The sequence below is a fragment of the Cydia pomonella genome, chromosome 15 (assembly GCF_033807575.1).
Source record: "Cydia pomonella isolate Wapato2018A chromosome 15, ilCydPomo1, whole genome shotgun sequence".
NCBI classification, from domain to species: domain Eukaryota; kingdom Metazoa; phylum Arthropoda; class Insecta; order Lepidoptera; family Tortricidae; genus Cydia; species Cydia pomonella.
Window position 1 is genome coordinate 9,077,030 of NC_084717.1, and position 22,262 is coordinate 9,099,291.

The 22,262-nt window shown below is 37.5% G+C and overlaps 1 protein-coding gene across 1 annotated transcript; it reads left to right on the top strand.

The window, feature by feature from the left end:
• Window positions 1–3,150: 3,150 nt before the first annotated feature.
• LOC133525807 (uncharacterized) lies at window positions 3,151–21,295 on the top strand. Its single transcript, XM_061862196.1, has 3 exons — window positions 3,151–3,218; window positions 4,613–4,701; window positions 20,652–21,295. The coding sequence occupies exons 1-3, from the start codon at window positions 3,151–3,153 to the stop codon at window positions 21,275–21,277; spliced, it is 783 nt and encodes a 260-aa protein (XP_061718180.1). The 3' UTR covers window positions 21,278–21,295.
• Window positions 21,296–22,262: the final 967 nt, after the last annotated feature.

A 22,262-nucleotide genomic window follows, 5' to 3' on the forward strand; every position in this document is an offset into this window, starting at 1 on the left:
TCTGATTAGTCAGCTAAGTGTATTATATAGAATTAAATTCTAAAACAAGACGTGCACCATGATCCATAATATAAAATTGGCTAATCTGTGACTAAATATGGTAAGAAAAATACATAACCCCCCCCCCCCCCCCCTTTCATATGCGGGCGCCATTTCCCAAATTTATATAGCCTATACTACTATCACAATTCTGAAGAATTCTATACCTCATATATCAGAAACCGTCTAGCCGTTTAGGCTGTAGGGCATGCCATAGAAATGGACATAGCTACATACATATTTAGTTATTTGCATACGTACTATACGCCTGAAAAACATTACCCTTCTGACGCAGTCGGGTAAAACGCAGCTAAATTAGTAAGTGTGTATTTATTATAACTATATCGCCGCCTAGAAGCCACAGTAAGATTGTCCCCAATATTTATTACTTATTTATTAAAAATAGAAATACCTACTGACCGCGTTGCTAATAATTTTTGTTATCTAGCTTTCGTGTAAACATGCGGCTTCAAGTATTTCCCGCAATATCTAAATCTGACGTGAAACATACGACTATGAAGCAGTTTCATATATAACTTCTGATGATCGCGCAAACAGAATAATGTTGGCATGGAGTTTGTAACAGTATTACTGAAGCGACCCTAGCCTAGCAATGCAAATCTCAGTGCTCTCGTGCTCGTTTTGTATTGTTGTGACATGCTTTTCAAGTTGTCGTTAAGAGTGGAGTGCTTGTTCAAACTGCTTTAGTATGGATGTACACTTATTTTCCATTAGTGTTTACAGTGCCACAGTAACATGTTGACTTATTCCGTGAAAATTTCTGTTATTTGTGCTAGGATTCAGCGGCAATCAATTCAATTTCCTAGTAATTTAACAACGTTGCGCTGTTTTTTTTTTTTTGCTTTGCAGTGTATTAGGGCAAAGGAGTGACAACGAATTTACTAATAAACACATCAGTTTAGTGATATTTGCTTCATGGCACTTTGATTTTACTAAACCTACTTCATACTCTTCTCTGTTGTCGGTCCCGGACGCGCGCAGGAACTCGCCGCTGGTCCGCGCACTGACGATGCTCAATGAGCTCCTGATGGGCGCACCCCAGTGTGATCTGTTTGCGTCTGGATGGGTATGTGTACCGTGAATGATTGAAGTATTGTGAGATGATGGATGATAGGCTGGCTAGTACGTGTAAGTGATAATTGTTTGACTTGTAAATCTGTTTCCATATCTAGCTTCTTATGTTTTGTTTTATGTATTATTATTTTGTCAATTTGTTAAAATTACTTTTCATCTCAGAATTATTCGATTTCAAAAGCTACACACGAATATTATTGGTTTGCGTTTCTACAATTGAAATACATAGAATACCTACAGACGCGCGGTTGTCTTGTTTTGAACAATGACAGAACACGAAGATTGCATGTCTCCCCTAAGCCCCTGGGATATATCCTTTAATTACTCAGCAAAACTAATTACTGCGCATCGGATATTGCCGGGGATCCATGCCGACCGATGAAAACACTTTACAAGATAACTTGGCTCATTGAAGATTTATGTATACTTTATTGATAAACTTCTGGGAAGGGTTCTGTAGCTTTTCCGCGGGATCAAGTTTCCAGGAGGAGCTCGGTTTCGCGTTACGGTTAATTTTGTTTTTTGTGTTGCAAGTTTAGCGATTGCTGTTAAGATGCGGTGTATGTTAAATGGGAATGTAATTCTGCTGTAGGGATTTTCAATTCGTGGATCCGGCCTGAAAAGTGTTTGAAGCGTTAGTTGGAATGTTTAACCTTAAACTTTACCTTTAATTACTAATTATTCTCGATTAGATATGGAAGGCTTAAGTAGTATAGTACAATTTTAATAAATAACGTAAGTAATCTATTTTCCATTGCTTACAAATAGCTTTTATAACCGCGTTCTATGTAATTCAGTCCATTTTCTACGAAGCCGACATGCAGAGTTGAAATTGTCACATTAACAGCACAATTGCATTGTTGGAATCGATTGGCGTGTTGCTATAGGCAAATATTGTCATTGACATAATGACAAAACCGCGGGTGAACGGGGACTGGCGAGCGTGCGGCCTGCCGATTGCAGGGGTGACATTCTAGTAGCTGATTCAGTAAGGGAAAGTCAAAAGCTAACGGAAACCAGTATAAGAGCATTCTCTAATTACCATATTATTACTCTCGAGCTCACTTTTTCACTGGCTTGGATGAATAACTTGACTCACCCGCCGCTCTAACGAAATGAATGTCAGGACGGCCAGAGTGAATCGGTTTACGTCATTTGTAACACTCTTAAAACAGTTATAGTAATGACGAGCTGATGCGTTGAGGCTGTGCTTTGCATACGAAACCCATTTTGAACCAACGCATCGGTATAATTCAGAAATTGTGTGGCTGTAATGCAATCTGATTGCTTGTCCAAAATATTATGTGGACGATATTTTTACATTCCGCATGTCTGAAATAAGAGAAAAGCATTCATTTTTGATAATTAACCATATGTATCAAGATATTGTAATTTTTTTTGAATGAGAGTGTTTTTTTGATTCATTTTTATGCAAGATGAAAGGCAATAATGCCTTTCATCTTGCATAAAAAACAGTTTATTTATACAAACAAAATAAATCAAAATAAAATTAAATTAGGTATAGGCTAGAGACAAGCAATTAAAAGCAGTGTAGTTACTACTATCAAAATCAATTATTTGAAGAGTTTTAATTATGCTTTTAACTCGACTTTCACGAAAGAAGGACGCGTTAAAAGTGTTCGATTGAACACTAATTATACAAGGTCCGACTATCACTTGAAAAGTTTTCGATTGGTACAATCAGCGCTCACACAATACTTAATAGGTACGACGAGGGTGGGAAGGGCGGCTGGCAACTTAACGAATTGTTATTTTGAGGCGTTCATTCGGAAAAACAATTGCCGTTGGAGTTCGCAAATTGAAAAGACAAAATTAAATGTTTATTACGGTTCACGGTGAGCAGTCAAACCGTCTGAAGATAGATTACTTCGAGTAAGCAAGAATACTTGATTAATTTAGCTTCAATTGTATCTTATTGTTATAAGCCGGACAGCCATTTCCAAAAAACAAACCACACATTAATCATTTCTTTAGGCATTTCCTTTGCGCTAAGACATGTGGTTCTTCAAGGGTCGGGAAGGGATAAGTGGCTTCTCCGATGTTGCTCATGTCCATAGGCGACGGTAACCACTTTGCTTGCTTGCGTTTGCTGACTATTTGGGAAATAAAGAAATGTAATTATTCATCCCCGGGTATATTTTTCAAAAGCCGCTATTTTAGTATCAAAATAGTTGGCAATATGTCGTATATAGTTGAAACTTTTTAAGATGACCGTTAAAACGAGAGATTATCTAGTGAAAAGTGACATTTTTTACTGCTAATAACAAGGTAATAACTTGTCTGATTGACAAGGTTAAAATTGCAATATCATTAGCACATTCGATAATGACACTAGGACCGGAAAGTCGCCGGCATTGTACCGCTTTCAATTACGAAATCGTCGGCTGAGAATACGTTTGTGCAATATCAATTTTTGACCAAAATCGTAATAATTTCTTAAATAACAATAAAATGCTATGATTGACACTAATCGGTAAAAAAAAAACGTATTCTCACCCGACGAAATGCCTTTCTTAATGAGTCAAGTTATTGCAATTTCAACCTTGAGAATAAGAGGAGATGGAAGAACATAAAATACATGCCAATAGCTACTTGAATGCATTTAATGTCACTAGCTATTATTTGTTATTGGCGGTAGCCTTAAACATTAGTTAACAGTGTCATTGTCCACAAGATAATCTCTGAAGTGCTAAACGGTCAGTTTATAAAGTTTCATCTATAACTGTAGTTTCAAGTTCTCCGGCCATGCACTTCGCAAATAGCCAACATAAGCGGCAGATAACTTGACGGATACAAGACCGTCAACATCTCAAGCATCTCCTGATGATGTCTCGTATGGAGACGGAGGGTATCAAGTTCACGTGTCAAGTTTTGTACTTTTAGTGGTGGTTTGTTATAAACCGAATTAAATGTCATGTATGAAGAAAAAGTGACCAAGACCTCGAGTGCCCAGTGCTGGACTATTCCAGTGGGTGGTTCGATAGCCAGAGTTGTCTGCTATCGCGACAGGTGCCTAAAGCCCCGCGGCCACCCGGGACACGGGTATTCTACTACTAGTCAAAACGATTTGCCAATATGCAATTTATATGAAAACAGATATAGTGACGTTACGGTCAAATCATCTACTTTTTTTAAATTCTATCCAATTTTTAAATTGAATCTATACCAATGTTCAACTCTTTTAAACCACCTGAGGGGTTGAATTTTTCAAAATGGCTTCTTGTCTCTCGTACACTATTTAAATGTAACCTATAACGTAAATTTCAAGCTGATGCAGTTTCGGCCCGGCGTTGATGAATCAGTCAGTGGGACACAAGCATTTATATATTATATAAATAGATTACAATAGACTGGATTCACTGGAGAAACAGAGGAATAAATTACGTGCACTAAGGGACGGCATTTAAAGCTTTTAAATATATTTTAACTCTCAATATCCGCGTAAAAATTGTTTCAGCACGTTCAACTGTTCCAATCCGTATAATAAAGTAATCGTGGCGGAGGGCTCTCCTCTGAGGTGCCAGTTAACGCCTCCAGGAGGGTTAAGTGAGGATAATTTCCCTTTGCGTGCCCACTCCTAATGACGGGGGGTTCTCAGGGAGAAGGGCTTTAGCTTTGCGTGACGGATAGATACTTCTGATTTTTTTTTTCATTGCTAGTTGTGTATGTATTTTTAATGAGCTATGAGTAGATGGATTCTTAGGTCCGTTTAAATATGTCGCCTCGTTGTAATTTCATAACGATGTTGAGAATTTTCTTTAGCCCTCAGGTTTGGGGATCCGAAAGTAGTTCGCGCAATTTATAAAATATAACATATATTATATTTTCGACCAGTCTGGTCTAGCCTAGTAGGTAGTGACCCTGCCTATGAAGCCGATGGTTTCGAATCCCAGTTAGGACATTTGTTTGTGTGATGAACACAAATATATGTTTCTGAGTCGTGGGTATTTTCTATGTACATATGTATGTAATTACATATATAAGTGTGTACCTATATATTATCGCCCAGTAACCATAGTGCAAACTTTGCTTAGTTTGGGGCTAGGTTGAAATGTGTAAGATGTCCCCTAACATTTATTTATTTATTGTACCTCTAATGCACTTTAGCGTATTTTTTTTTGCAGTTAGCTGTAAAAAAAAACAATTGAAGATAGACTTATTTTCAAATAATAAATATTATAGGACATTATTACACAAATTGACTAAGTCCCACAGTAAGCTCAATAATAATGTTTATATAAAATTATAATTTAGCTACTTACATCGCCAGACTAGTTACTAGTTTCATCGATTTATCATACACACTTAAAAGTGTGTATGGTAAATATATCTAACTTATAACACACTAATTTAGTGTAGTGTATTATTGTAATTTAAATAATTTATGTAGTTTATGTAGTGTATGTTTTATTGTTTGTAGTTTATAATTTAAAATTAACATATTATAAGTATACTTGTTTTATTGTTGTTTTGCACTGCCCAATAGCCTATTTCTTGCCACCGGTTCGCTATCTGAAGGTTGTCTGGAAGAGATCGCTTTATAGCGATAAGTCCGCCTGTTGTTACCTACTAATTTAAGTCCTGTCTTTGTTTGTAATATGAGCTTTTCTTTAGTAGTGCACAATAAATAATTTTATTATTATTATTCTCTTACAAATTCTCGGGATCGTGGGGTGGGGCCGAAGCCAACACGTAGAGGCCCCTTGTAATAAGACAATTTACTCTAAAAGTAATGTCACACCAACCGACGATTATCCCTGTTCACACTATAGCAGTGCACCCAAGAACAAGCCCCGGTTAGTGTAGGACTATTGTAAGAAAAAGGTACAAAAAGAAACCGGGCTATTGGGTTGAGTTGCTAGTGGACTGGTAACCGAAACTATGGAGGTGACTATGGCACCTGCCCTGATCATATGTTAAAAAACACGAAAAAATGGACATGTGGTGACTCGCCAACTCACAATATGGGTCCCCGAAAACGGCCGCTCGCACGGAGCGACAAGGGGACAACATTGCGTGAGCGGCTCAGGGTGTGGAGAGGTGTGCGCCGCTTTCTACCCAGTGGCTGTCCGCAGCCACTGTGTCAACTCGCGCCTTATGCATATTTCACTTCCACCCTGCGAGCATATAGCTCTGACACCCCACTCTGGACGGCCGGTAAAGGCAAGCCAGAGGTGAGAATCCTGCGGCCCCTGCTCAGTGTTCACTCCAGCCGGCCAATCAAGGCAAGCCGGAGAGAGGGGCCTGTCCGACTCTCGGGGGCATGGGACCCAAGGGACGTCACTTCCTATTCAGCTCGCCACAAGCTGCCCGGGGCTTATTATTGTATCTCCTTGGATTTCACGGGCCTATAAATCCCGGTCTTTTGATAGGCTTGCGTGGGGATATAGATCCAACACGTAGAGGCCTCTTGGAGAGCTTTAATGTCATGTAGAACGCCTGCTGGAACCCGTTCACGGGCGCAACAATAGACACCCATGAACCGGTCGCAACAGGCATTGGGACTATTGTAGTAAAGTGAACAGTATAACGGTCTATGGATTGAAGTTTGGGAGGACAATGAGGCTGGGTTATTGCAAAGACGTTCGGACACCTGCCATAACAATGTTTTCACTAGTTATCGAGGCAGGCGGTGACACTAGATGGGCCCCTGAAAATGCCGTCGTGAAGACGACCAGGACCAACACTGGTGTGAGCGGCTCAGGGGTGTCGAGAGGTGTACGCCGCTTTCTACCCAGTGGCTGATAACAGCCACTGTGCCAACTCGCGTCTTATGCAAGTTTTCACTTCCACCCCCGGAGCATATAGCTCTAACGATTCCTCTCTGGACGGCCAATGAAGGCAAGCCAGAGCTGAGAGTCCTGCCGCCGGAGACGGAGACCCTGACCGACTCTCGGGAACACTCGGGTCCGTGGGGTCGTTACACCCCAACAGCTCGCCACAAGCTGCCCTGCGGGCTTATTATTATTATTATTATTAATTTGTCATCTCAAACGGTATGGTATCTATGTAAATTCTTCCGCTTCGAAAATGTTCTGAACTTTTTACATATTATACCTGACCCTGCGTAAATGTAATGTATAAAGTTAGAAATAACCAATTTGTTTGAACAATATAAGCGACTAATAAATCCTTTGCTAACCTGAGTTGAGAACTCAAATAGCGGGCAAGTTACCGCGTTTATTACCCCGGCTAAACACCATTAGGGAATGTCCACATTCAGCCCGTGCGAGATATTCGCTTTAATTAAAACTTGGCCGAGTCCAGTTTGAGTGGACCTTTACATTTGCTGGAAGGGACTGTTACGTAATGGGTCATTTGTCCAATATGTGAATGCAGGTGCAATGTAAAGGCAATTTTCACTTGTTTTAGATGATACCTATTGACACGAATAAGTAGTTTGTGATAATAAAAGGAATAAACTTTAAAAATATTGCTCTTCAAAGTGGACTTCACTGACAATGACAAGCCAATTATGATAGGGACCGTGCGCGTTGGAGGGTCTGCCATCTTGTGGCCTGAATCGGAACAATAAACATGTACATTTACACGTCACGTGTTTTCTTGTGCATTGTAAGTTCTGCCATCTTGTGGGCTACATCGGAACAATAAACATCAGATTTACGCCTCGCGCCAAAAATCTGACGGCTCCTGTGCTGCCTCCTACAGTTCATGCACGCTCCCTATAATACTCGTATAATGTGTTACTGATCTAACATGGATCTAACATCATTCCAATATGAGATGGTTCTAATGTCCTTTAGAGGACCAGCTGAATTGCGTATTATGTCAACCTTCAACAGAAAACGTCATTTTTGACACTGACAGATCAGTATCATATTGGAATGAGATTTAATAACGAAAATTCGAATTGGCCTGTTATATATTTTTTTATTCGTATTAGAGATACCTAAATCTGAACTTGATTAAATAGGAAATTCTTTACCAGAATAAGAGTTCTATGTCGTAGCATACGATTGTCAATTAATACCATTAAAAAAATATATTTTTAGTTTTAAAAAAATGCTACAATATGACTACGCTAAAAAAAACTTTCTGTAACAAATTGAATAAAACGACTCTTCCAATATCTGTACATCTCCGCCGCCCGTGTCCAGTGGCTCAACAGTTTGTCTTACAACGGGACTCATTAAACTTCGAGTACCTTCGATTACGTAATTGTTCCCGATCGATTCAAACGATTGCCCGCGAGATTTCCGCTCCACGATGGGACTGAATGGTAATATGCAGATTTAGAGGAATGGGTCAGTTTCGGTTATCAAGATCTATATCAATAATATAGATTTTTTTTTGTATCTGTTTGTTTTTTTATTATTCTTATTATTTTAGTTATTTTTTGTAATTGTATTTTATACTTAATTGTTGATGTGCTTGTTTTTGTTTGTATGTAAATTCCATGTTGACGTGTAAAAGTGCCCTTGTGGCCTATTTGCTCAATAAATGTTGAAGTTGAAGTTGATTTATTTTTATAACACACATTTTTATTTATAACAACCTTATAGTACAGCGAAATTTAATCATAATACAATAACATATTGCACACAAATAACTTGTACTCAAATTGATAATCTGCTTTTGCAACCAACTTTGCTCTCGAGAACAGGGCACATTGAAAAATAATTATTTTGTTTGTTGTGCTCTTTTGTGCTCAAATCAGTATATTACATATTTGGAAAACGATTCGACAGACATCAATCTTAATAACTCAGTCAGCGCGTTCTCCACCCAACTGTATTGGCTATTCTTCCTTTTCTTTTCTCGTTATCAATTTGTTTTTATAAAACATTTAGGTTAATATACCATATCGGGCAACAATCAGCCCGTTATTAGGTAATTAGGTAATCATTACAATAATCACAAACAAGGCGAGGCTAACTAGAAAATTGCCACGACCCGGAATAGGCAATTTATTATTTTTGACGGCCGCAGAATTACTTTGGGAATGGAATACAATAATACCTCTAGCTATGCCAGTCTGACATTACGTGGGAAAACGGTATTTTCTTTTCCCCTAGTGTCCCAGACCGGAAAACGCACGTCATTCGACCGTTCCGGCGCCGGGCCGGAGCCGTAACTTCGTGCTAACTAATACATTTCTTTAGTAGCGTGAGCCACGAAATATTTGGAAGAATTTAGTATCTTGGGAAAGCGCTCATTAGTACAATTAATAGTAGAAATATTGGTCACCAAAATTATAGCTTTAAGAAATATGAAAAATAATTGTGTATTTTATGAATAGGATTACAATATATGTATATATTTAGAATTTTCTAAGCTAATGAAACGATGCGAACAAGATTATTTACACGCAAAAGAAAACTACTATCATCATCGTCTTCTAAATCAAAAGACCACTGCTGTATAAAGAAATTTCTAAAAGACCTGCACGATATCGTTACCAAATTGTCAGCCCACCTTTTTGGGGGAGGAAGACCTACGTTGTGTCATCATGATCTGTCATCCAGCAGGCGTAGGTATTGTGACTTGTCTTATCACTTGATAGGTAAGCAATTCAATTATTATGCGTTCATTACTAAACTTAACAACGGTAGCAATGAGTAGCATAATTAGGCGTTTGTTTGTTATAATCGCACATTTAAAAGTCACTATCATATGGCACCCTCGAGTTAAAATAGATAAGCAAGATAATTACCTAAAATAATTTCCATCACGTGAGGGCACCAACTTTCTCCCCGTGTGGCGTAAGTCGTTATAATTGTTGAATAAACTGCTAAACAAGCGTTAACCCTCCTCCTATCGCGATGTATGAGCCGGCTTTATATGCCGGTCGGGTCGTAACAAACAGCGTAAGGCGGCGCCCACGAGCTGACTTTGAAATATCACTATTTTACTAATGAATTCCTTGTTAGGAATATCGACTTGCACGTATTCTAAACTCCCATTGCAATCTTATTAGCGGCGGTACGTTATCAAAATAATAATATAAAATATAAAATGATTTAATACCTACGATATACTTAATATACCTACTAACATTATAATTTTCATCGGCTACAGCCACATGTTAAATTACGTCTAAAAACCAAGTCACAGATTATATAATCGTTCTTACGACCAAGTTGCGTTTTCAAATCATGTTTTTAATTATCAAAATTTTGCCATTCATACTTTACAACCTAACATTAAAAACAAAACAATACCTATTCGCTAACGCTAATTAAAATATGTAAATTGATCGTAACAGGTAGGTATTTTTATAAATCATTAACAGGTATTTTTGCAAAATCATAAAAACCTCGAAATGAGTCAGGACAATACGGGATTTCCAATAAATGATTAAGTAACCCTTCCATGACAAGAACGCTCTTACTCAAATAATATAGGAACACTTTACATAATATCTACATTAACGATTGAATGATCCTTGATATTAGTAACAAAAATAGCCTCAAACGAAAACAGAACCTCCTCCTCCTCCTACACCCACACCTCCTAAATTGAAGTTGGTTAAAAAAAGAGGATACTTAAATACCTTTATTACCTTGTCTTGTTATATTCAAAGACACACAACCTGTCAGTAAAAAAGGTGCGAAACTCAAATTTTGTATGGGAAATCAACCCTTCGCGCCTTAATTTTTTAAATTTGCTGCCTTTTTCTACTACAGAGTGGGTGTGCTAGAGTACAGTAGCTAATGCGAATAAGGCTCGCTGATTTTTGGTGCGTTTAAACTTGCGGGATTCGCCGAGCGCCTAGCCACTAGAAAAAAAGTTTTGTCTATATTGATGCATGAATTAGGCTACTCAGCACTAAGTGAATCCTGCATCTCTGGACGCACGCTTACATGGAAGTTTTTAGCTACGTTTTAACTCAAATTATACAACTAAACAATTTGATAAACAAAATCTAACACAGCATTGTCGATAAATCACTTCATTGCACTTTTTATTTATTAATAAGCCAACAGAATCAGTGTGAACGACGCCTTAGAGAGCCACCATCCATATTTCACTCGTTCGACGGGTGTGTAAGCATTCGCGACGCCACGTGGCCATCCAATGGATTAATGGCCTCAGCATTATATTTTGCTAACGTCAAAATATTGGGAGCACATTACTAGACTAATGATGTATTAACAAGGTTACGTACTACATGTATCTAAAGAGAGGACTGCAAACTGCTGCTACATTTTTTTTAACAAAATATTTCACTCGTATAAAAACGTCCAGGTGTAGACAAGATAATTTCAGAAATTGATATCTAATTAATATGATGTTACGTTTTTTTTCGCTCACGTTAGAGAGTAGTTACAGGTCTGGTCCCGAAAACGTGGGCTATAATGAACAGAAAGTGAAAAATTATGTGATTGGAAGACGTACCTATACGTGGGTAATAAACTAATAAATAAAACCTGGTTTAGTCTTGCCGTCCGTACAAAATTGCACAAACGTCGGGTGTTACAAATCATACCGGTATAAAGGCGACACTTAACGAGTGCGAAATATTAATTTTAATTTATTCAGGCTGTAAACTCAGGCCACGGCAGTTAATTAAGTAAGCGGAAGAAAGCTCATTAATTTTTGGCCGGATGCGGCAAAATTCACATCCGCGTTAAATACACAACCCGGCAAAAGGCGTACTTTACCGTTTCGAGTATTTCAGTTAAAATTTAATTTCAGGCACAAATTACTGTCTTTTTGTTTCTCACTTTTGGAATTTAAGATGACTAGATTAGCAAGCTGGCTTATCATTCATTCACATGTTCGTGTGTATCATTAATTCATATGTTCGTTCGCAATTGGATAATTCATTTAATTATAAGTATCTTTGAACTTTGAAGAAGCGTATGCTTGATGCGTATTTACTTTAATACCAGCCTCCAGTAGATCGGGTAGTATTTTTACGAAAAATTTAATTAAATTTAATTTTCCTTTAAAGTGTAATAAATAAATATGTAAGTATATACATATTACAAAATCCGCCTGAAAGACTAGACAGATATTTTTATTTTATAATTCTCTCCATCTCAGTACCATAAACTGTCATTTGTCATTACATTTAATGTGTCAAATTTGTAATTAAGTCACTCACAAATCATATTTCACAGTTTATTCTGCTCCAGCTTATAAATCATTTCAAGACAAAGAAACACAAAATTAAATCACAAAACAGATCCCTACTAAAACCCGCACTGATTAATATGACGTAACAAAGAACACTTGGAACAACAAATGTCCACATGTTGGACTATTCATTAACCCCAACCGGCGTATCGCACATCTAAAATACAGCACCGAGCCAATTAAAGTTGACCCCGTGGCTTCGTTCCGCTACTGTACTCTTAATCAGAGACCAGATACACGTTTAATTAATGTGATCCGCTTTTATGTACGCTCTGAAAATGGGATATTTATATACGCAGCGATCGTGATTGTGCATACACGCTATGGTCTTGCGTGTACCCTTTTTTCGTACATACACGTTTTGGCTGCTCATGTTGGTATGATTAAGGAATTTAAGGATACGTAATGAAGTGTCGTTTGCATTCTTGGCATCGTGTAATGACTTGGCTTTTTCATGATACATTAATTTCGGTTTGCCTTATTTTTTTTGCAAGCTATTACTTTTTATTATTAAAAAGTTTCGATAAGGTATTATATGACGACCTGTCTGGCCTAGTGGATAGTGAGCCTGCTGCCGATGGTCCCGGGTTCAAATCCTGGTAAGGGCATTTATTCGTGTGATGAGCATGGATATTTGTTCCTGAGTCATGGGTGTTTTCTATGTATTTAAGTATTTATAAGTATTTATATAAGTATTATATATGTCGCTGTCGAAGTACCCTCAACACAAGCCTTATTGAGCTTACTGTGGGACTTAGTCAATTGGTGTAATAATGTCCTTAAATTTATTTATAGGCTTACAAGGATTTCTCCTTGGGAGATTTTGGCATAGTTCTCATATGACGAATTGCACACAACACTTACTAGGTACGTCATTAGCTAAAGGTTTGTCCACACTGACCACCGATGTCATCTTCTGCTTCTTCAACCTAGCGTTTTCCTGGCCTAGCGCTAGGGACCGCTTTCCTACTCAATCTTTTCCACTTTGCCCGGTCTCCGGCATCCTAAAGTATAAGATTCTTCACTTCCATATCCGTTAGCACGACGTCCAGCCAGCGCTTCTTACACTTCTTACATACTGACCACCGATGTAGTACATAAAATACTGGAGGACTGACCTAACATAATCACGGTTAAAATTCGGATGATGACGCATTTCCATAGCCTCCCAGTACTTTTAATTGGATCACGATTTTTTTAAAAACCAAACCTTATCCAAAAGGATACCTATAGTTAGTCGAATCCTGATCTAATACGTATTCTATCCCAAAAACGTAAGTGTACCGTTTTAATATAATTAATATTACCTACTAGTGCTAGTTATATTCTTGAGTATAATTCATTACAAAAATAAATAATAACAAATTTTCAAAGAACCTGTCACGTAAAAGAACAAAACGAATAATTAATTACGTTATTCTCGAGAGAAACTGTACTATCTCAGAGAATTTCTAAGTTAAAAATAATATTGATGTAGTTAACTAGCTGTTATGCTTTTAAACATAATATTTTACAACTCCATTAGAATTGCAAAAAATGTTAATATTAAAAATGAGTTGCTTTTAATGTGTATTATATAGTAGTTAGGTCGTAACTACAGACATAAATAAACATGCAGGTTATGTGGGTCAGTAAATTACTGTAACGATTCGAATATTGTCTAACTTGTACTGTCATTGTCAAACTTTAATTATGTACTGTACCTACATAACTAGAACGATAACGGCTGGCAGTCTCAAGTCCAAATATTGCTTAAACCATTGGCTCCTGGCTATTTGATTATTCGATAGTATTTCTTTCTCATACTTTTACTCCTCACATTATTGTACATATATTCACAATCAGAAAACTGACTTTAGCCATACAACAAATTAAGCTTGTTTTTGACGTTGATGATCAGGGCCCGTACATTTTGTGCCGTTGTCGCAACAATGACGTAATTTAATATACAGGGAGTTTTTTACAACACTGCAAATTTAGATAACTTACATATTGACGCGTTGATAAGTAAATACTTTTTAAGTAAAATAAACTGTTAAAAATCAAAAATATGTACGCATTATTTAATAAATTAAATATTCATTATTTAGTTGAGTGACAATAAGATGAAAGTTAGACGTTTCTGTACATCAGGTCAAGAATCTATATTCGTTGACTAAAGTGGTTGGCAAATGATTAATTATTGTGAATATACTAATTGGAACTCTATGTAGCGTGGCGTCATTTTTCCGTCAACGGCATGACATGTACGGGCCCATGTTGACGATAAATATAAATACGGACCCATTAAGCATTATAGAAGTCGATAGTAATAGTCGAGTGAGGCGACTAGATTGACCTCCACGATTGATATCGCGATCTATCAAGGCATGTAGGCAGCCGAGGACCGTCCCAGATGGTGTTACATCGATTGCATTTCGACTCTTAACGACTGTCGGTAAGTAGGTCAGTATCTTAGAATCTTCTTTTGGTTTGAGATTATTATAAAGTAGTTAAGTGTGGTTTGGATTATATCACTTAATTTAATAATATTTCATTTTCTTTTAAATTGAAAAGTTAAGAAAATTATGATGTTATAGTAAATAGAACCAAACATTAAACAAAAGGTTATGAAACACGGAATCTCTGAAAAAGTTCGTTGACGCGTTACCAATTGCAATATTTCCAGGGGCATGTCACGCCGTCACTCGCCGCCGTTGCGTGACCGCCATCACAATCATGCCCACACTGACTAATATTTACCTTTAAAGAATATGTTACTATGGGGGCAATCCGCGATAGGCACCTTACACCTATTTACGGTAGGGTATAGCGTAAATATTAGGTCTGATGATTATTGTCATGTATTCTTTATGTTGCATTACAGTGCAGAACATTGTAAAACATGTACATTTCCTTCAAAAAAAATTTGAAAACTGTTTTTAGTTGACTTTGTTTTATACCACATTCTTTGGTAGGTATTAGAGTAACTGTCATTGTAAAAACAAAAACAAAAGTAGGTACTTACGCATATTATTAAAGTGCCTTGAGCATGTGAACTGCAGCTGAATTAGGCCCTCATCACACGGAGTGTAAACGTAAGAGACGCGTAAGCGTATCGTAATACGCGCATAGAACGAGAGCGCTACGAGCACGAACAAGTGCAAAGAAGCCCCGAAGCGTAGTCGTAGCGTAGCGTATGAAATTTCTGTCGTCATTACGACAGGCGTAACGTAATACAGGGGTAAAAAAAATCTGTCATAAATTGACATATCGTATAAGATCGTCGATGCATCCGCCGAAGACATCTGACACTACTGACGCTATAGTTTTAGCAAATGAGATTTCACTTATAAAACGATTACGCTTACGCGTTTCTCACTCGTAACGTTTTTACGATACGCTTACGCTGCCACTGTTGCCACGTTGTTGTTGATGCTGCCGCTGTATCTATTTTCTAGATGAAATGAGTGACAATCGCCGCCGCATTACTGCTGACGTTCACTCCGTCACTCATTTTATCAAGGTACAGACAGATATAGTGGCGGTAACGGTAATAACGACGCCGCAACAGTAATGCAGTTGATGGTGATATCTGAACGTCACGTTAATGATAATATTCGACTCCTTATTGCACACTGAACCATTCTTTAAATACAAAGTAACTTTGCAACGATTGACAGCTCAATAGCGTTCTTTTCTGTTTGTCTGTACATGCGAGTACTTACCTACCGGCAATTAAAAGTGAAAAGTTCTGTTCAGGTTCCTAAAAGCTATTTGTTTATTACCTACCCTTCGCTTTTTATCCGTCAAAATTCCCAAAAGTGTCGTGATAAACCTTCACAACATCAACTTATATGAAAGGGTCGTAATAATATTAAAGGTCCTGCATCCACTGCATTGGGGTCTGTCACTCAATCGGTTCGTTATTGCTACGTGCTTGCAATCCCTTATTTTGACGCGACTTCTTTGACATTGCTTCAATACACTTTGATGTAGCGGCTTACGTGATGTTTGCTTTCTAGTCTTGAAATTGAAGACGGATGTATGTTTATTATATCTATATGTTTCGCAACAGCTTACACCGGATTTATGGATTATTATTATATGTAATATAGTTATATTAAGTAATTCACAGCTGAGCTAAGGTCGAAGCGCTATATCGTAGCCGATAACAGGATACCCGGTGTGTAGAGGAAATGCTTTGTAGAGACAAAACGACAACGTGTCGTAATTCGCGACCGCCGTGATCGCCGCAGGAATAACAAAAGCCCATTTTGTACGTAAAATTCTTAAATAGACCAAATAATTTCAAATGTATTGAGTACTTATATATCGTCATTTTTGTACGTTGTCCCTGCTTCAAAGCTTATAATAAAATGTCAAAAGTCAGTTTTGGTGTAAAAGTAACTACAGAATAGGTAAATGTTAGTTGTTCAACAAACGATTTCGTCAGGCAGGATTTATTTTTTTGGCAAATTGCGTTACCACTTGCTACTTCCCTTGCATTTATTTACAAATATCTACTTTAGCCCAACAAAACGAGGAAGTATATCTTGATCTCGGTACTTCTTGCAACTCCGAACAACAATCAATTATAAAGTTCCGTCTTTTTCAGAAGCGTGCTGGCTGCAAATTAGACCTCGTGCAACGATATAAAGTATTGCTTTAACTTTCTGTTGCATTGCGTCAAAGGTAAAATAAAGTTGGATCGTAGTACTTGTATCTACTTTTACCTATTGCAACAATAATATTTTATCACGAGAAAATACATTTAATACGAGTAGGGCATGTAACTTAGTTTTTTTATTAATTAAAGATACGATTGGTACCCCAAATTTATCAAAGTATTTTATAGATCACCTTCTTCTTCTTCTTCGCGTTGTCCCGGCATTTTGCCACGGCTCATGGGAGCCTGGGGTCCGCTTTACAACTAATCCCAAGATTTGGCGTAGGCACTAGTTTTTACGAAAGCGACTGCCATCTGACCTTCCAACCCAGAGGGTAAACTAGGCCTTGTTAGGATTAGTCTGGTTTCCTCACGATGTTTTCCTTCACCGAAAAGCGACGTAAATATCAAATGATATTTCGTACATAAGTTCCGAAAAACTCATTGGTACGAGTCGGGGTTTGAACCCGCGACCTCCGGATTGTAAGTCGCACGCTCATACCGCTAGGCCACCAGCGCTTCTTAATATTATAGATCACCATCAATTAATAATATCAATATCCTCAAGCAGTATAATTGTCATACAGCTCCATGTATTTTTGTCTGCTTATTTAGTTAACCGCCACCTAAAACAACAGTACGACAATGCATGTAGCTCCATGCAAGTAAACATTTAGAGGCATAAGCCCTGAAATTGGGCTAAATCCTAGTTTACTCAGGTCGTTTTTCTGACAGTGACACAGAGAGCACAGTGCAGGAATTGGGTCAGGTCCCGGCGACGCCGAGGTTAAGGCTACAGGCGAGAACGACACAGTGCTGTGCCGGGGCGTGTTGGAAAACACCGTCTGTGGCAACTAGCATGCGTTATTTGAATGTGTAATCTGCATAGTAGCGCGTGCCAAGGATTTCGTGGATTAGAAATATCAACGGTGTTGCATTGGGAAATATACATGGATGCTATTATTGTTAGACGTGACTTCGCATAGGGGAGGTTGTATTTTGTACTGCAGCTCTGAGATAATCTGATTATTTCTATATTCACTACGTATGTATTTGTAACTGAAATGCGTCAGATAAAATATGATTATTTGAGTGGTTGTGTTTAAAATGTTTTACAGATAAATTTAACATTTTATAATTATAAATACCATTCCTACTTCATGCGAATAAAACTATTTCATCTGTAACGTTTAAAAATAGTTTCGAATTTAAATCTTTGTCCTTATATTGCTCTACAATACAATGTAGAAAGTTTGGACAACAGTTTTGAAGTTATTTAAGCCACAGTGTTTTTGCAAATGTAACACTAGTTTATTGTGTTATAACTTTTCCAATTGGATTTGCTAAACCCGGTATTATATTCTATATGCTATGTGACTAATTTACATTTATAATTTGGTTGAGATTGCGTATACATTTAATTGAGTTCTGTATTTTTTAATTGAGTTTTAGTTGCTTTACGTGAATGTGTAACTTTCGTCTAAAGTTTGACTTGTGAACTACTCGTGTTACAATTTTGGTTTTAGTTTTTATACCTGTTTTATATTTTATTTATTTTATTGATTTTTTCACATCTACTTGTCAGCATCACAAATACAACCAATGTAATTAAATGTTGAAAATGTTACATATAATAAACTTAATAAATGTTCAACCGACCGGGTAACAAATTAACTCGATTTTCTATGGCAAGATTTTTCCAAGTACTGACGTATTGATTTGATCTGTCCAATGTTTGAAGAAAAATAAAAACATACTAGCTCCGGCTTACCTATGAATATATTAGACGCAACGTCACTGCAACTTACCCATAGCTGAATCACAACACGCCAGCCACGGTGGAGTTATACTCGCTGGCGTCAAATTGCATCTCTCACGTTCTTACTGTGATAACTTTAATCAAGTCGATGGAAATTTGTCTTACTTGCAAGTTCCGCTCACGTCTCGGGCAAGGAACAATGAGATTTGCCTTAGATAAATTCCTCGCTTGCTACGCTAAGTAAGCGAATGTGTCTTCGGCAAAAGCAATTTTTTACTTAAAATAATTTAAATGGAAATTTTGCGAACCCCTTTTCTGAGAAGTAATTTTAAATTTTAGCTTCAAAATTGCGGGTTATTTGTAAGGTTGAGATAAATTACTCCAAGTACTTAAAACTATTCTCTGCTTCAAATGTACTTACAAGTAAAAGTATTAAGTGGTTTTTTAAACGTCGGAATTAAAAATCGAAAAATCTAAGAAAACAGTACAAACAATGAAGATCACCCATGACTAACTCGCATGCGAATGCGTTATGCCTATTTGTGAGTTAAACTGAATATAATACGAGTACTTGAATTTTTTGTGTATTTTAATTATTATATTTTTCTTTGTGTGCTATTTTAACCAGTTATATGTGATGGTTTCATATTGTGTTAAACTTGTAAATAACTACTTTGGAACCAAGATGTAGCATCTTGAGTCTTAAAAGATCGCAGTTTTGTGGTTGATCTTTCACTATTTTTCTGTTTGCATTAGATCTCTAGTCCTTGTACTAAGCTTTTATCTCACTAAAGGCATAAATATTTGTTTTGTAGCTATGGCTATGGCTAAAGCTATGGCTTTAAAATATTTCATACATTTTAAAACCAATATTCTACAAATTGAATTGAATAAAAAAGCTTGACAAAATATTTTAAAGTAATTCGTTACAAGGTATATGAGTTAAAGTCGTTCGCTTTGTAGCTGGCTCCGAACGGCTAATCCTTTGTCTATTGTTAAGTAAAACCTCACGTTATACATACAAAAGTACTGTAGGATTTTATATGACACAAAGGTTTTTGAAATTAAATTTGCTGATTGCAAAAATCTACAACAAATTAAACAAATGCGAGAAACAAGCGAGTTATTACATTAAACGAAAAGGTTGAAAAGGCCAGTTGACACGAGGCCGCGTGCAGACATCGCAAAACACGTAATTATGCACACCCAGCGTGGATAAAGTTAATACATTATAATGAAATGCCAGCCTATTCTTTACGACTCCATTAAGTTGTTGGAGAAAAAATAAAAGGGAAAAAGAAAATGGCAACCACTCAGTCCATTCCCTCGTCAAGATCGGACCGGGGTGCGAAAATTCTTTTCTCAATCGACTGACTCCATGAATACTAATGCCCTAGGGTGGGAAACAGCAGAAACATAAATGGCACTACTGATAATGGCAGTAAAGGTGAGACTCTGTTTACGAATGATCCCGAAGCTACACGCATTGAGTCGGGCGTGTTGGCTAACCCAGGATAAGGATTCCTCAAGCAGCGGGATATAATAAATTTCAATGTAAGCTATGTTGTTCAAAATGCGTTCCAAATATTTACTTTTATAATCATCTAAGTACCATAAGTAATTTAACTTGTTTTCTAAAATAATTATGTTTTTATTCTAACACCTAATATTTCCACAAACTTATTGTTATTTTAAGATAACCGGTTTTCTTACACCAAATGGCAAATAATCTGTTTTTTGCATGCAAGTAATCTTGTTTTTATTTTCAACTTCTACTAGTTACCAAGTTACATTTAGATCTAAAATGACTAAATATGTAAAATAATCCTGCCCAACGCGAGTCGGACTCGCGCACGTAGGGTTCCGTACCATTTCGCAAAAAAAAAAAACGTCAAAACAATCACGTTTATTGTATTCCCATACAACAATACCCACTTAATTTTTTTATTTATTCTGTTTTAGCATTTTTTATTTATTCTGTTTTAGCATTAGGAGACGAATTTGTCGTGAAAACGAATAAATTCAAATACCTTGGTTCCGTGCTGCACGAATCTGGTGAAATCGATCACGACGTCCAAGTCCGAATAAGTGCTGCTTGGGCAAAATGGCGAGAAGTAACCGGTGTCATCTGCGACCCTAGGATACCGGTGAAGCTAAAGGGCCTTGTGTACAAGAGCATCATCCGACCAGTCCTACTATATGGTAGCGAGACCTGGCCTGTCCTCGGAAGACATGTCCAGCAGCTTCACGTCACCGAAATGAAGATGTTGCGATGGATGTGTGGCGTTACGCGATTAGATCGCATACGTAACGAACACATTCGTGGCAGCCTTGGAATTCGTGACGTAGCGGATAAGCTGCAGGAAAGTCGCCTCCGATGGTATGGCCATATAAGCCGCAGACCAGTAGACTACGTCGGAAATAGATGCCTCAACCTCACTGTCCAAGGCCCTAGTTCACGCGGCCGCGGTAGGCCTAAGAAGCGCTGGCTGGAGGTCGTGAGAGCGGACATGGTGGAGAGCAATCTCACATCTGAGGATGCCGAAGATCGGGCAAAGTGGAGAAGATTAAGTAGGAGAGCGGACCCTGGCGCTAGGCCGGGAAAACGCTAGGTTGAAGAAGAAGATTCTGTTTTAGCATTGTTTGTTATATCGGGAATAGAAATACGTCTAACTATCACGGTTCATGATATACAGTCTGGTGACAAACAGACAGACCGACAGACAAGCGGACAGTGGAGTCTTAGTAATAGGGTCCCGTTTTCACCCTGTGGGTACAGAATCCTAAAAATACGGTTTTTATATACTTTTGGCGCGCTCAAACAAGGTAAAAAATAAGCTGAGTACATATAAATACTTCATTGTTATTAGTTATAGTAGGACTCCCTTAAGTCTTTAACACTTCAACATATGTATTTAATTAGGCAATTTTGGAGAGGTATTATACCTGAAATTGAAACTTCTAAGTAAATGGCCCACCCTAATATGCAATATGCAACATGCATCTGCATTTTACATAGTTATAACGTACCATAAAAACAGTCAGCTGCATATGTGGCAACCAAACTTGTTAATGATTAGGTCTGAATTATAATCTTACGTTCCATTTTTTATGCATAAGTGGGAACTTAATACACATTCTCTAGCTATTTTATTATTTATACATACGGTAGCATGAATTTACAAAACGCTCCTAAAGTTTCGCGCTCTGAAACGTGTTAAAATTTTGCTCAATTTTCATGCAGAAAATTCCATGAAAATGCACAAGGGGAGAATGTTGTTCTTATAATTGTACAGGTGCACCACCTTGGTCGTGCGTGGCATTTCTAGAGCGTTCCATTAGCATATAAATAAGGGAGCCCCTGAAAGCGGGAAAGGGCGCCTCAGAAACCGCACAAATTTTACATTTTTATGACCAGAAATCCAATTATCACAAGCAATTATCGAGTCAGCTGAATAGAAAAAGAATTGCTTTTTCTAAATGCGATGCAATTTAGATTTCATTTGTGATCGCATTCGTTGGATTTCGGTGACGCAAACGTCGAGTTTCGTCGAATTAGAGTCAGAGGTTGGGAATGCTTGGCGGAATGGTTGTCAT

What these genes read in the sequence shown, in the direction of transcription:
- LOC133525807 (XM_061862196.1), top strand. Translation starts at nt 3,151, where the DNA reads ATGTGGTTCTTCAAGGGTCGGGAAGGGATAAGTGGCTTCTCCGATGTT. An exon ending in GCTCATGTCCATAGGCGACG is followed by an intron (nt 3,219 to 4,612) that starts GTAACCACTTTG and finishes AAATTGTTTCAG; the next exon opens with CACGTTCAACTGTTCCAATC. An exon ending in AACGCCTCCAGGAGGGTTAA is followed by an intron (nt 4,702 to 20,651) that starts GTGAGGATAATT and finishes ATTCTGTTTTAG; the next exon opens with CATTAGGAGACGAATTTGTC.